We start from the raw sequence: 14,382 nt of genomic DNA, 5'->3' as shown, positions 1-14,382 counted from the left end.
CTTCCGCAGGTCCCCCAAGGTCTGGAATCGGTCCTTCTCCACAATCTTCCTCAGGGTCCGGTCACCTCTTCTCGTTGTGCAGCGTTTTTTGCCACACTTTTTCCTTCCCACAGACTTCCCACTGAGGTGCCTTGATACAGCACTCTGGGAACAGCCTATTTGTTCAGAAATTTCTTTCTGTGTCTTACCCTCTTGCTTGAGGGTGTCAATGATGGCCTTCTGGACAGCAGTCAGGTCGGCAGTCTTACCCATGATTGCGGTTTTGAGTAATGAAACAGGCTGGGAGTTTTTAAAAGCCTCAGGAATCTTTTGCAGGTGTTTAGAGTTAATTAGTTGATTCAGATGATTAGGTTAATAGCTCGTTTAGAGACCCTTTTCATGATATGCTAATTTTTTGAGATAGGAATTTTGAGTTTTCATGAGCTGTATGCCAAAATCATCAGTATTAAAACAATAAAAGACCTGAAATATTTCAGTTGGTGTGCAATGAATCTAAAATATATTAAAGTTTAATTTTTATCATTACATTATGGAAAATAATGACCTTTATCACAATATGCTAATTTTTTGAGAAGGACCTGTAAATGTTAACTTGCTTTTTTGAACTCAAGACAGACATTTGTGGCTACATGAATTTGAAATAAGCATTACATCTTAATCTGAGAGTAAAGATTTACATAATCCAACATGGGGATGGTGTAATTATTCAAAGTCTATTAAGAGTATTATTTACCAGTTATGTGTATTACTTAAAGATCCTTCTTAACTTAATATTAGAATTTGTAATTTATCAGATAATTTGCACAAATTGTTTAAATTGATACCATTCAAGTTCTTGATATAAATACTCTGATGTATGCTGTTAAAAAATGCCCATGAATAATCAACTCCAGGTGACAAAATGGCCTTTCATAAACTTCATAGCCCACACCTTTTACATTTCCTTCATATTACACATTGCTTACAACAGCACTATCAATTAAGGATATAAATAAGTGCTAGTGGATGTTGACATTCTCCATGCCTGAATTGATCCAAACAACCTTTCAAAGTTAAATTTAGTTTAAAAACCAGACATGCTGTTTGACCATACAAAGGTACTTTATTTGGATAAATGTACAGATGTGGTGCACGTTCTTTAGCGGTAACGGCGCAGCTGCAGGGTGTTGCGTCTCTTCCAGGCTGCATGTCGAGAGCCGCCGATGGTGAGGTGGAACTTGTGACCCTTGCCGAGACCACGGCTCTTCTTGCCAGCGGAAGTGAGCCCGCGCATCTCCCTGTGCTTGTGCACAGCCTTGGTGATCCATTGAGTGTCAGGGTTGCGTCTGATGGCTTTGTGGAAGGTGTCGATGAGGATCACTTCAAAGAACTTGTATGTGGAGTCTTCACCCACCCAGTACGAGTTGAGAACTCGCAGACCACCACAGTGACGGCCAGCACGCTCCTGCCAACACAAGACAAACAGCCGTTAACAACCCTAAACAATGCATCCACAATGGGACAATAAAATAAATGTCACTTTTGGCTCAAATAATGCTTTAATGGTTATTTAGAAAGCAAATAAATGCCATTATGTATGCTTTAAATAGAAACGGTCTCACTCGACAATGATAAAAGCAAAACATACAACTACAAAAAGGTTTTAATCACAAATATTTGGCTTCAAAAAGTAGCATGCACCTCACGATTATTAAGAAATAGGATATAAACTCTACAGTTGCTTGTGGGATGATCTATATGTAGTCTCACTGCTGTAATAAATAAGTGTTCATTTCACTTTAGAAATGTTGTTCATCTGATTTTGCATATCGGCGATTATATTTGCCATCCGACTCTCGAGATATCAGTTTCGGCCAACCACTAGTCACTACCCACTTTCTCTCAAGACTCAAGTCTAGTGTCTTCAACCAATCGATTTCATTTGACATTTCTAAACCTGGTAATCTATTCTATCATATAAATTGTACATTTATACTTCATAAACCAAATTACTAAGCTGCTAAAACAGCACCAATCCAAATATCACTGATGGCACAAGACTGTAGATTCCAGTCTGAGAAAAGTAAAATACAAGCCCACAGTAAAGGCAGTCCCGTTTGTCCATTCGTTTCTTCCCATCGCTGTTCAGGAGAAATTTGACAACTTGTAAGTTATTACATTGTTACATAAGTGGAGCAAAACATTACAGTTCAACAATTTGGTCAAACGAGTCCGCCACAAGATTTAAACCACCTGCCTAATATTGTGCATTATTGACACTCGTGATAGACTACAGCCGTGCGAGGAAACAGGAAGAACTTGCGTGTAGGTTTTAAATAAACCCTCACGTGCTTTATTGACATATTACCAGTATACGGCACTCGCGCCGAGCGATGTCTGCACACAGTGCCTGTTTTGTAAACGTCTTTTGACTATCGCCGTTGTAATTGACTGCAAAAAGAAAATGTTCTTGGAAAGGAAACGCAGGGGGCTTCCCCTTCAGCGTTTCATTTTATCCACTTTTTCAATAACACACAACGCTTTCAGAACAGTGATGTCATCAAGTTGACCCACGTGAAACACAGGAGGAGCGTATCATCTACAGATACATTCAGGTGCATTAGCGGAGGTTGTAACTGTCTGTTTGACACTTTGTTTTCTTGAACAAAACTTGTGCTCCAGAAGCTTCATTAAACATTAGGTGAACCGACCACAGTGCCAATGCTTATCGAACATAGGGGGTGAACAATACGGTTCTTTTTTTTTTTAAACAGAACCACTACACCCCTACTCCTTTCCATTAATTTTTCAGGGCTCCAGATCTTCAATTAAAAATTCAGCGATGTTTCCAGGTTTTCCCATGACTGACATTACATCCCATTAGACCTTCATTTCACAAATATACAGTTGCTCATATCTGGTGATGGTCTACAAAGCTCTTCAAATTTGTTAACATTATTTTCCAATTCCAGTACAGTCAAGGAAAAGGTTCTCTAATTAATACAGTTATTTTTTTCTCTGAATAAAAGCCTTACATCTTTAAAGTATTGAGGGATGCAAAAACATTTTTTATTTCCCTTTGACACACATCTCTTAACTCCCTTCTGATGTACTTTCAAAAACTATTTTTCCCCCTGACTTATTTAAACTTCCCATCCTGCAAAAAACATTTGTGTAGCATGTGGTCCACCAACAGAGTTAGACAAAACTATTGATTGACACCTCCACTAGACTGTAACATCCATTGAACTCCAAAACATGAACTTTACACCACTAAAATTTAGATGAAAAAACTTGTGCTGATGCAACACATTGGACATCAATCCCACATTTACATTTCTGATGCACTAAGAGTTTAGCATTCATCTGTTCTACCAAATCCCATCCAACTGTTCCACCAAATGTATGTATCTTGGTGGCTGAGATGAGGTTCACATACCTCAGCTACTGACTGAAGGCTGCGGGCAAACTTGATCTGGTTGATGCCATGGTGCACGGGTTTGCCGTACGTAGCACCCTTGGGCACGGGCCGCTTGCGTCCTCCACGGCGCACACGAATACGGTAGATAACATAGCCTGTTTGGAAAAGACCACAAAGTTAAGTTGCAAACATTCGTCTGAAATTCCATCCTTAAAAGTAAAATGTAGAAAACAGTATGATACAAGATAGCAGAGGGTTCTCCCTAAAATACAGATCAGGTTGGACCATATATCCAACAATCATTCTTAGATGTCATCACATTGTAGCCCAGCCTACAGTTTATAGTCAAACCTCTGCAATTCAAGACCCATAAGTTCTCACCCTGTTTGGCCTTGTATCCCAGCCTACGGGCTTTATCAGGTCTGGTGGGTCGAGGAGCTCGGTGGAGGGAGGACAGCTGCCGGTACTGCCAGCACCTCACGCGCAGCAGAAACCTCATCACATCTGACTGCTTCTTCCTCCATAACTCCTGCATGTACTTGTACGCTCCCATGATGCCTCACCTGTTAACCAACAATTAGGTTTACGTACAGCAATGTCAAGACGACATGGAATTATTTGGAAGCTACATAAATATCCACTAGAGGTAGACTGGTAAAAATCTATAACAGATACTTAATTTTTAATTCCTCATCAATAAACCTCATCTGGTAAAATTTATAAAAACTACATATCCAAAAACTTTACAACTCTTCATCTGGTGAAAATGAGGGTTATAAAAAGCTGCTTACATATACTGTAGAGCACTGTAATGGAGCAAAGTCTCTTTCATTTCAAAATAAAGAGTCACGGAGAGTATTTTGGAATTCTTTATAGTTATAAAGTCTGCATTATGCACCAAATCTGATTTTGTTTTCTGGTTTTAATGAGGATTTTTCATTTGATTTTTATTCATTTTGAAGCCTCAATATCTGTGCACTTCTTTTTTCACATTCCAGAGGTTTTCAATGGAGTTCAGGTCTGGAGATTGGGCTGCCCATGACAGGGTCTTGATCTGGTGCACCTCCATCCACAACTTGATTGATCTGTCTGTGTGGCATGGAGCATTTTCCAGCTGGAAAAACCTTTGCAGAGAAAAATCTGCCAGATTCCAGCCTTGCTGAAGCACCCTCAGATCATCACCGATCCACCACCTGGTCATCTAATGGTTAGATGGAGACCTGGAGAGGCCTTCAAGCCACAGCATCTCGCACCCAGTGTGAAATTTGGTGGATGATATGCGGGCATCATTCATGAATCGGCAGATTATCCTGGAAGAAAACGTGCATCCTTCTGCTCTGACAATGTTCCTCAACTCTGAGGATTGTTTTTTCGAGCAGGACAATGCTCCATGCCACACAGCCTGATCAATCAAGGTGTGGATGGAGGTGCACCAGATCAAGACCCCGTCATGGGCAGCCCAATCTTCAGACCTGAACTCCATTGAAAATCTCTGGAATGTGATCAAGAGGAAGATGGATGGCCACAAGCCATCAAACAAAGCAGAGCTGCTTGAATTTTTGCGCCAGGAGTGGCATAAAGTCACCCAACAGCGAATGTGAGAGACTGGTGGAGATCATGCCAAGACACATGAAAGCTGTGATTGAAAATCAGAGATATTACAACAAATATTTATTTCTAAACTCTTCGGAAGTTAAAACATTATTATTGTGTTGTTTAAAAATGAATATGAACTTGTTTTCTTTGCATTATTTGAGGTCTAAAACACTGCATCTGTTTTGTTATTTTGACCAGTTGTCATTTTCTGCAAATAAATGCTCTAAATGACAAAGTTTGGAATTTGGGAGAAATGTTGCCAGTACTTCATAGAATAAAGCAAAAATGTTCATTTTACTCGAACACATACCTATTAATAGTAAATCCAGAGAAACTGATTATTTTGTAGTGGTCTCTTTGTTGTATATGTAAACTGGTAACAAACGCCAAACACTTTTGCGGTCAAGCTATAATAAAATGTGGTTATTTAAAATTTACTTCTATAATAATGCATTCAGCTTTTAGAAGCGTTTTAACGGACTATATATAAAATGTATCTATAAAAGTACAAACGTGACACCACAGGACAGTACATTCTTTGCAGACTTCGCAAAATATGAGTTTTGTAAAGCAGGCCTTTGGCCTTCACAAGTTAGTGATAACTGATAAAGTTGTGTTGTTAAAGCGGAAACAAACTAATAAAAATCGCTTATGACTTTTGCTTATTAAACAAAAAAATCTATATAGTTTCGATCGATCTCAAGTTTTAAATTAACACTATAAAGTAGAAAGTTTATAAAAACAGTAAAAAACTCAAACCGTTGACCAGTCACTGAACTAAAGAGAACACTTTCTCATGATCAAATCAATTTAAATCTACTTTACTGATGTAAAGGAAAGTTCACGTTCACGTTGTGTGTCAACTGCCCATAATACAACTACAAATCAACAAGAGTGCATAACCTGACGTATTTGAAATCTAATATCAGACAGAGAACGGTTGCTTTAAGTGTCATTATAATAGACTAGCGTGAACGCTATTAGTGCCCGTTTTCTACAGCAATTGCATGACAACTGCTATAAAAACACGCGCCAGAACTCAAGTCGAGTCACAGACTTCCTCATTAAGACAACATTTACAAATGCAATTCTCAACATTGACATCAGAATCGACTTTATAAGTTTAATCAAACTGAAAGAAACGTGCAACTGAGGCATGACATTAGCAGCACTGTTACTCCATCTTAAATCAACAACAAAATGTAATCGAGGCAGGAAATTATGCTTAGATATAACTGCGAAAACATCCCGAAATATATAGATGAAATATGGGATGCGGATGATATTATATTAATTGTGATATTTGATGGATTCAACATTCAGAAAAATGAGAAAGTCTCGCTTACTTGATGGCGTACTAACCGGAAAGAAAGAGCAAGATTACCCAAAATGCTTTATTTGAACGTCTCTGGCGTGTTTCCGCTTCCACGATTAAAGACTTATGGGAAATGGAGTCTTTACGTGCGAACTAGATTTTAACGCCATCAAGCGTGAGTGATCAATTAGATACTATAAGTTTGTTATTATAACACCATTCAATAGGATCCCATAGCAAATAATATATTTTTGTTATCCGTTCTCTTATTACATCCTCAAAACGCATCGCTAAAGGAAGTGAGTAACTGACACTGGATGTGACGTATGACAATAACAGTACTGGCACAGTGATCATCCTAAAAGTCTTTCATATTCACGTTCTGGTTCGTCCGACAGATGAGTGTTGTCTGTCGCGTAGTGTGAGGTGAGTTGTTTGTATCTCTCGCTCTCTCTCTTAATGTCTTTCCATGAACAGTAATCGTGTTAATAAAACGCTACACTACAAATACATTTCTGCGACATGCTGTCATTTACCGTCTGATGTAAAAGTCTGAGACAACACTGAATTGTTTCCCCACTTTTCCTCGGTGGCAGCTTCGAAGATAAGATATTTTGCTCGGAGATAAAAAAAAATATATATATATATTAATAAAATAAAGATTTTACCGATTCCCTGTGTTTATATTACAATTATTCGAAGTCTAAAACACTGCATCTTTTTTGTTATTTTGACCAGTTGTCATTTTCTGCAAATACAGGCTCTAAATGACAATATTTGTATTTGGAGTTTGGGAGAAATGTTGTCAGTACTTTATAGAATAAAACAAAAATGTACATTTAAAAGAGTTGCAGCAGAGCTGAAAACACAACTGATATGTGGTGAAGCCGTACAGCGGTGCCCTATCAGAGTCTTAAGGTGCATTTCATTATTGAAGACTTCGACCTCAAAGCTCGCTGCCATCAAACTGCCTACTTCCCAGATGACCACACAGGGGAAAATATTCCAGCCTACCTGAGATAAGGGCTTATCAGCTGGGATCTCTGTTTATTAGTGACTTTGAATTATCTGAGTAATACGGAGTGTGGTAAAGCCCCAGATTTGTTTTATATTTCTGCAATCTGCACTTTAGTTTGTGTGATTTGTTACTGACTTTCATATTAATGTTTACACCAGGCTTATTTGTCAGTGCTTTATGTTGTCATGATTATTATTATTACATGTTTACAAGGCTGGAAGTTCAACAAGTTCAAAAAAATAAATAATAAACTACTGTAATTTACATATTTTTATTTAACTACTTTCATATCAATTCATCCATCACCTCATTTCATAATAACATATATGCCTGCCCTACAGGAAAGAACAGTTTATGTTTCATCTTTCTAATATTGTGTTCATACTATACAATGATTTATTGCTTGTCTTTGTTGAATAATACAGAAGATAAAGAGTTTAAAAAATAATCACATATTAAAATCGCAATATTGGTTAAAAAAATAAAATAAAAAAATTGCAATTAGATTATTTTCCAAAATCGTTCAGCCCTACCTCCAAATCGATCCCGCTCCAGAGTACAGGCCTCGGTGTAACGCTCATTCCTTTGACGATAAACACGAGTCTGACCATCACCCCTAGTGAGACAAAATCATGACTCATCAGTGAAGAACACTTTTTGCCAGTCCTGTCTGGTCCAGTGAAGGTGGGTTTGTGCCCATAGTCGACATTGTTGCTGGTGATGTCAGGTAAGGACCTGCCTTACAACAGGCCAACAAGCCCTCAGTCCAGCCTCTCTCAGCCTATTGCAGACAGTCTGAACACTGATGGAGGGATTGTGCATTCCTGGTGTAACTCGAACAGTTGTTGTGGTCATCCTGTACCTGTCCCGCAGGTGTGATATTCGGATGTACTGATCCTGTGCAGGTGTTGTTACACGTGGTCTGCCACTGAGAGGACGATCAGCTGTCCTTCCTGTCTCCCTGTAGTGCCGTTTTAGGCGTCTCACAGTACGGACATTGCAATTTATTGCCCTGGCCACATCTGCAGTCCTCATGCCTCCATGCAGCATGCCTAAGGCACGTTCACACAGATGAGTAGAGACCCTGGACATCTTTTTTGTGTGTTTTTCAGAGTCAGTAGAAAGGTCTCTTTAGTGTCCTAAGTTTTTATAACTGTGATCTTAATTGTCTACCGTCTGTAAGCTGTTAGTGTCTTAATGACCGTTCCACAGGTGCATGTTCATTAATTGTTTATGGTTCATTGAACAAGCATGAAAACATTCTGTAAACCCTTTCATAAGACTTTAGACTGTACCCTATACAGTGTATATATATATATACATACAGTCAGGTCCATAAATATTGGGACATTGACACAATTCTAATCTTTTTGTCTCTGTACACCACCACAATGGATTTGAAATGAAACGAACAAGATGTGCTTTAACTGCAGACTTTCAGCTTTAATTTGAGGGTATTTACATCCAAATCAGGTTCACGGTGTAGGAATTACAACAGTTTGTATATGTACCTCCCACTTTTTAAGGGTCCAAAAGTAATGGGACAGATTAACAATCATAAATCAAACTTTCACTTTTTAATACTTGGTTGCAAATCCTTTGCAGTCAATTACAGCCTGAAGTCTGGAACGCATAGACATCACCAGACGCTGGGTTTCATCCCTGGTGATGCTCTGCCAGGCCTCTACTGCAACTGTCTTCAGTTCCTGCTTGTTCTTGGGGCATTTTCCCTTCAGTTTTGTCTTCAGCAAGTGAAATGCATGCTCAATCGGATTCAGGTCAGGTGATTGACTTGGCCATTGCATAACATTCCACTTCTTTCCCTTAAAAAACTCTTTGGTTGCTTTCGCAGTATGCTTCGGGTCATTGTCCATCTGTACTGTGAAGCGCCGTCCAATGAGTTCTGAAGCATTTGGCTGAATAAGAGCAGATAATATTGCCCGAAACACTTCAGAATTCATCCTGCTGCTTTTGTCAGCAGTCACATCATCAATAAATACAAGAGAACCAGTTCTGTTGGCAGCCATACATGCCCATGACACTACCACCACCATGCTTCACTGATGAGGTGGTATGCTTTGGATCATGAGCAGTTCCTTTCCTTCTCCATACTCTTCTCTTCCCATCACTCTGGTACAAGTTGATCTTTGTCTCATCTATCCATAGGATGTTGTTCCAGAACTGTGAAGGCTTTTTTAGATGTTGTTTGGCAAACTCTAATCTGGCCTTCCTGTTTTTGAGGCTCACCAATGGTTTACATCTTGTGGTGAACCCTCTGTATTCACTCTGGTGAAGTCTTCTCTTGATTGTTGACTTTGACACACATACACCTACCTCCTGGAGAGTGTTCTTGATCTGGCCAACTGTTGTGAAGGGTGTTTTCTTCACCAGGGAAAGAATTCTTTGGTCATCCACCACAGTTGTTTTCCGTGGTCTTCCGGGTCTTTTGGTGTTGCTGAGCTCACCGGTGCGTTCTTTCTTTTTAAGACTGTTCCAAACAGTTGATTTGGCCACAACTAATGTTTTTACTATCGCTCTGATGGGTTTGTTGTGATTTTTCAGCCTAATGATGGCTTGCTTCACTGATAGTGACAGCTCTTTGGATCTCATATTGAGAGTTGACAGCAACAGATTCCAAATGCAAATAGCACACTTGAAATGAACTCTGGACCATTTTATCTGCTCCTTGTAAATGGGATAATGAGGGAATAACACACACCTGGCCATGGAACAGCTGAGCAGTCAATTGTCCCATTACTTTTGCTCCCTTAAAAAGTGGGAGGCACATATACAAACTGTTGTAATTCCTACACCGTGAACCTGATGTGGATGTAAATACCCTCAAATTAAAGCTGAAAGTCTGCAGTTAAAGCACATCTTGTTCGTTTCATTTCAAATCCATTGTGGTGGTGTATAGAGCCAAAAAGATTAGAATTGTGTCGATGTCCCAATATTTATGGACCTGACTGTATCTGTGTATATATATATATATATAATTATTTGTTATATGTTGTTATATAAGTATTAATAAAAAAAACTTAAATAATACAAATTAAAAAAACATTGAAAACATTCTCAAACCTAGAGATAAATTAAAGAAAAAGTTATGATATGATATAAAAATAAAATATAGGTCACTAATCAAATGTTAGCAAATTTGGTACATAGAGCATGTTAACTTCTTTGAATCATGCTGAATAACATGATCATCAGGTTTTGTTCATGCCAGCTGGTGTGCATTATGTCTTTAAAGGGATAGTTCATCCATAAATGTAAATTCTTTCATCATTTACTCACCCTCATGCCATCCCAGGTGTGTATGACTTTCTTACTTCGGCAGAACACAAATGAAGATTTTTAGAAGAATATTTCAGTTCTGTTGGTACATACAATGCAAGTGAATGGGTGATCAGATCTTTAAAGCTCCAAAAAGCACGTAAAGGAAACATAAAAGTAATCCATATAACTCCAGGTGGTTTAATCCATGTCTTCAGAAGTAATATGATGTGGATGAGAAACAGCACTGGGTGCTTTTTCACTCTAAATCTCCACTTTAACTTGAAACTAAACAGGCACCACACTTTCAGATGTAAAAGGGAAAGTGAAGGTTTATAGTTTAAAAAAAAAGGATTTTGATTGAATACTAGACACTCTGAAATTGTTGTGTTCAAATTATAATTTACAATTAATAAAATGTATTAAATTAGAAAACAAGTAGTCTAGTAGTCTTATATTTTTGGAAAAAAATACTTTAAATAGCTTTAAATAACTGAGATGTGTGTGTTTGTTTGTGTGTTTCAGGGCAGGTAACTATGGGAAAGGGTTGTAAGGTTGTGGTTTGTGGTATGGCAGCTGTGGGGAAAACAGCCATACTGGAGCAGTTGCTGTACGGCAATCACACTGTAGGTATGTGTCATTATTGGTCTATAGTTTCTTATGAAAACAAACAGTGTTTTGCGTCTTGTGACACTGTCGTCTAGTTTCATGTAAATGCACACTAATATTAAGTATTGTAATATTGATCATTATTATTTATTGTCAAAAATATGATACCATTACAATGATAAATACTGTATACTTTTATAATGATTAACATTCATATAATTTATCTATATAAAAAACATCCTTTCAGTGTGTATGCTGCTTCAGTTATAGTTGAACTCTTATAGTTTAGGGCAGTTATAGTTCATGAAAGTACTCGTCTCAATGGACATGACTCAGCACTGTGCTGTTTCAGGTGCAGAAAACAGTGACACTCAGGAGGATATATACGTGGCATCTGTCGAGACGGATCGCGGCGTGAGGGAGCAGTTGCGCCTTTATGACACAAGAGGACTTGGTGATGGTCTGGAATTCCCCAAACACTTCTTTTCTGTGGCTGACGGTTTTGTGCTGGTCTACAGTGTGGACAGTCTGGAGTCTTTCAAGAAAGTCGAGCTCTTGAAGAAGGAGATAGACAAGTCCAGAGACAAAAAAGATGTATGCGCATTTATATCTGTTCAATCGTTTTTAAAATACGTCATATAGAGTGCAGCAGTAGGGGTCTGGAAATAAAAATCACATTCCTTCACAGGGAAATTGAATTTAACGATTTCAACCTATAAACTTCAACACAGACCTACCATGAGCTCTGAGGTTGTTAAGTGATTATAAATGCTAGTGTTGATAACTACCCTGCCCATAATTCTGCAGAGAAATCCACCAATTCGAAAAGTTGTCTTTCCATTGAAAACATAAATGTTTACCCGCTCCCATGAATCATTGCGGATGATGAAATCGAGTATTTCTACACTCTCAAACTATTTCTATATTTGTATATATCTGAATGGATTGCAATGACTGAAAAATATTGTTTTTGTACTTATAATTAATAAGTGCATTTACATGAACAGTACCTGCAATTACATGTAAAAACCAGACAATGTAAGAAAAACGTTTACATGACATTTGAGATCATCAGGATTGTCTCTGGTTTTGATATCGAGATGTATATTATGGCATGTGCTGGAGATAATTCATATATTTCACTAGTACATTTTTATTAGTTACAATGCAAATTTTTGATATCAGGAATGGAATTACTACCAGTGAAAGTGCTATTTTTTTATATCGGTAATTACATTTGCACTAGTAAAAAAAAATTATCACCAAAAATGCCGTCATTACTCACAGAAATGCATTTTCTTTTTTTTATTTCAACTTATAAAACCCATATTTTTTATATATATCTGTAACTGCATTTTCACTAGTGGAGTTTTACAGTGATCTGTCATTCACTCCTGTTCAAAACACAATTGCAGATATCTATAATTAATTTATTACTAGTTGAAATTCAAATTTCAAATAAGCAATGCATTGTTACTAGTAAAAATTATAATTGTTATATCTAATTACATCGTTACTAGTGCAAGTGTCCATTCCAATGTAAATTTCATATATCTGGAAAGTGTAAAAAATCCTTTAACGATATCTTTAATTAATATTTTAATTTACTGATATCTAAAATTAGCATTAGCACAAGTTTTCTACTTCAGATCAAATGTTGTGATTCATCTCGGAGCTGGTTTGTTTGTTTTATGGTTTATAAATTAATTATGCGGTTGTTAATGATATTTCACTCTGGTTTTATATACTCACAGTGACCGTGTGTTTATTCAGGTGATAGTGATTGTGTTGGGAAATAAGTGCGACCTGCGGGAGTGTCGTCAAGTGGATCAGGAGGCGGCGCAGCAGTGGGCACGTGGGGAGAAGGTCAAACTGTGGGAGGTGAGCGTGATGGACAGAAGCTCTTTAATCGAACCCTTTACCAGCCTCACAAGTCGCCTGACGCAGCCGCAGAGCAAGTCTGCCTTCCCCCTGCCCGGACGCAAGAGCAAGGGCACCCCCTCCAATGACATCTGAACAGGCCACGCTACAACCATTTCAGCGCTCTGTGTTTTTCTTTAGAGGACGTTTAGGGCCTCTTGAGGAAGAGGTTAGTTAGGAGGAACTCTATTCTCAATAATGCACTTATAACCATAATAAAAACACAAAATATATACAGTGTCCTCACTGAGTGGGTTAGATTACAGTATTGCTGTGTTAGTTGGCTTGGCTTACTATACTAAGTGTAATAAAGTAAAAGGTTGGGCATCTTAAATGCAAACTTAATTGTCTTGATAATAATGTCAGAATGCAAAAAAATCTTAGAAGTCCTTAATAAAGACTTCTTTTTTAACTGTTATTATTATTATTCAGATTTTGGGATGCAATATGTCCTGGACATGGTCTTGACAGGTTTCATGAGATTGACGTTGTCGATTTTATACAAAAATGGTACTGTATTAAAATTAACTCTAATCAATATTGCTTTCATACTTCCATAACACTACAATACTTCAGCTTTATACAGGCAAGGGTTGCCATGACGTGCTTTTAAGGTTTCAGTGCAAACAAGGATGGCAAAGTATTATGTTGTGTGTGATATTGTCTTCCAGCATTATTTCCAAGATTAATCGTAGATCTGTTTTGTGTATTTCAGCCCAAACCCACATATCTAATGATTGTGTAACCGATGAGATATAGTGCTGTTGTTTGTTTAGGCTATTGTTTTAAATGGCTTAATTTAAGTCTAATTCTCCATGTAAGTAGTAGGACACACTACAGCAGTTATCAAGACAAGAATGCAATGTCTGGCTTGCTAGCAGATGTGTTCTTATTTAAATAAAATACTTTGAGGCAAACACAGTTTGTGTCTTATGCACTATATGATAAACCAAATAAATGTTTATTAAAGGGTTGGACTGTTGACTTTTTATTTCAGTTTTCCACTGCTCTTAATTTGATAGTTGCACTTGGTGGTATTTTTTGGAATTGTTTCATTGATATAAAAAGAGGTACATCTATCAGTGTGGTTGCAGCATTACACTAATGCGGTTTTCAGTAAGTATTTCCACTGTAGAAATGCCCTATTCAGCATGGTCAAAGAGAAACTTTCTGCATCCTAACAGCTGTTGTAAATTACTGCGATATTAAAGGCAGTAAGACCAATGTCGCTCCTCAGTATGATAAGAT

At 37.7% G+C, this 14,382-nt stretch overlaps 2 protein-coding genes across 2 annotated transcripts; one reads left to right on the top strand and one right to left on the bottom strand.

Annotated features, from left to right (window-relative positions):
- Window positions 1-1,082: 1,082 nt before the first annotated feature.
- On the bottom strand, window positions 1,083-6,400 carry rpl15 (ribosomal protein L15). The gene is made up of 4 exons (XM_052135364.1): window positions 6,343-6,400; window positions 3,782-3,963; window positions 3,419-3,555; window positions 1,083-1,444 (listed from the first exon to the last, which is right to left on the bottom strand). Exons 2-4 carry the CDS (start codon window positions 3,951-3,953, stop codon window positions 1,139-1,141), a joined length of 615 nt encoding a protein of 204 aa, XP_051991324.1. The 5' UTR covers window positions 3,954-3,963; window positions 6,343-6,400; the 3' UTR covers window positions 1,083-1,138.
- A 236-nt stretch (window positions 6,401-6,636) lies between these two features.
- Window positions 6,637-14,101, top strand: nkiras1 (NFKB inhibitor interacting Ras-like 1). Its single transcript, XM_052135368.1, has 4 exons — window positions 6,637-6,737; window positions 11,131-11,235; window positions 11,567-11,808; window positions 12,988-14,101. The coding sequence occupies exons 2-4, from the start codon at window positions 11,142-11,144 to the stop codon at window positions 13,228-13,230; spliced, it is 579 nt and encodes a 192-aa protein (XP_051991328.1). The 5' UTR covers window positions 6,637-6,737; window positions 11,131-11,141; the 3' UTR covers window positions 13,231-14,101.
- The last annotated feature ends 281 nt before the right edge of the window (window positions 14,102-14,382 follow it).

Source organism: Xyrauchen texanus, chromosome 10 (assembly GCF_025860055.1).
Source record: "Xyrauchen texanus isolate HMW12.3.18 chromosome 10, RBS_HiC_50CHRs, whole genome shotgun sequence".
Lineage (NCBI taxonomy): Eukaryota > Metazoa > Chordata > Actinopteri > Cypriniformes > Catostomidae > Xyrauchen > Xyrauchen texanus.
This window is presented reverse-complemented; position numbering and strand designations above follow the sequence as displayed.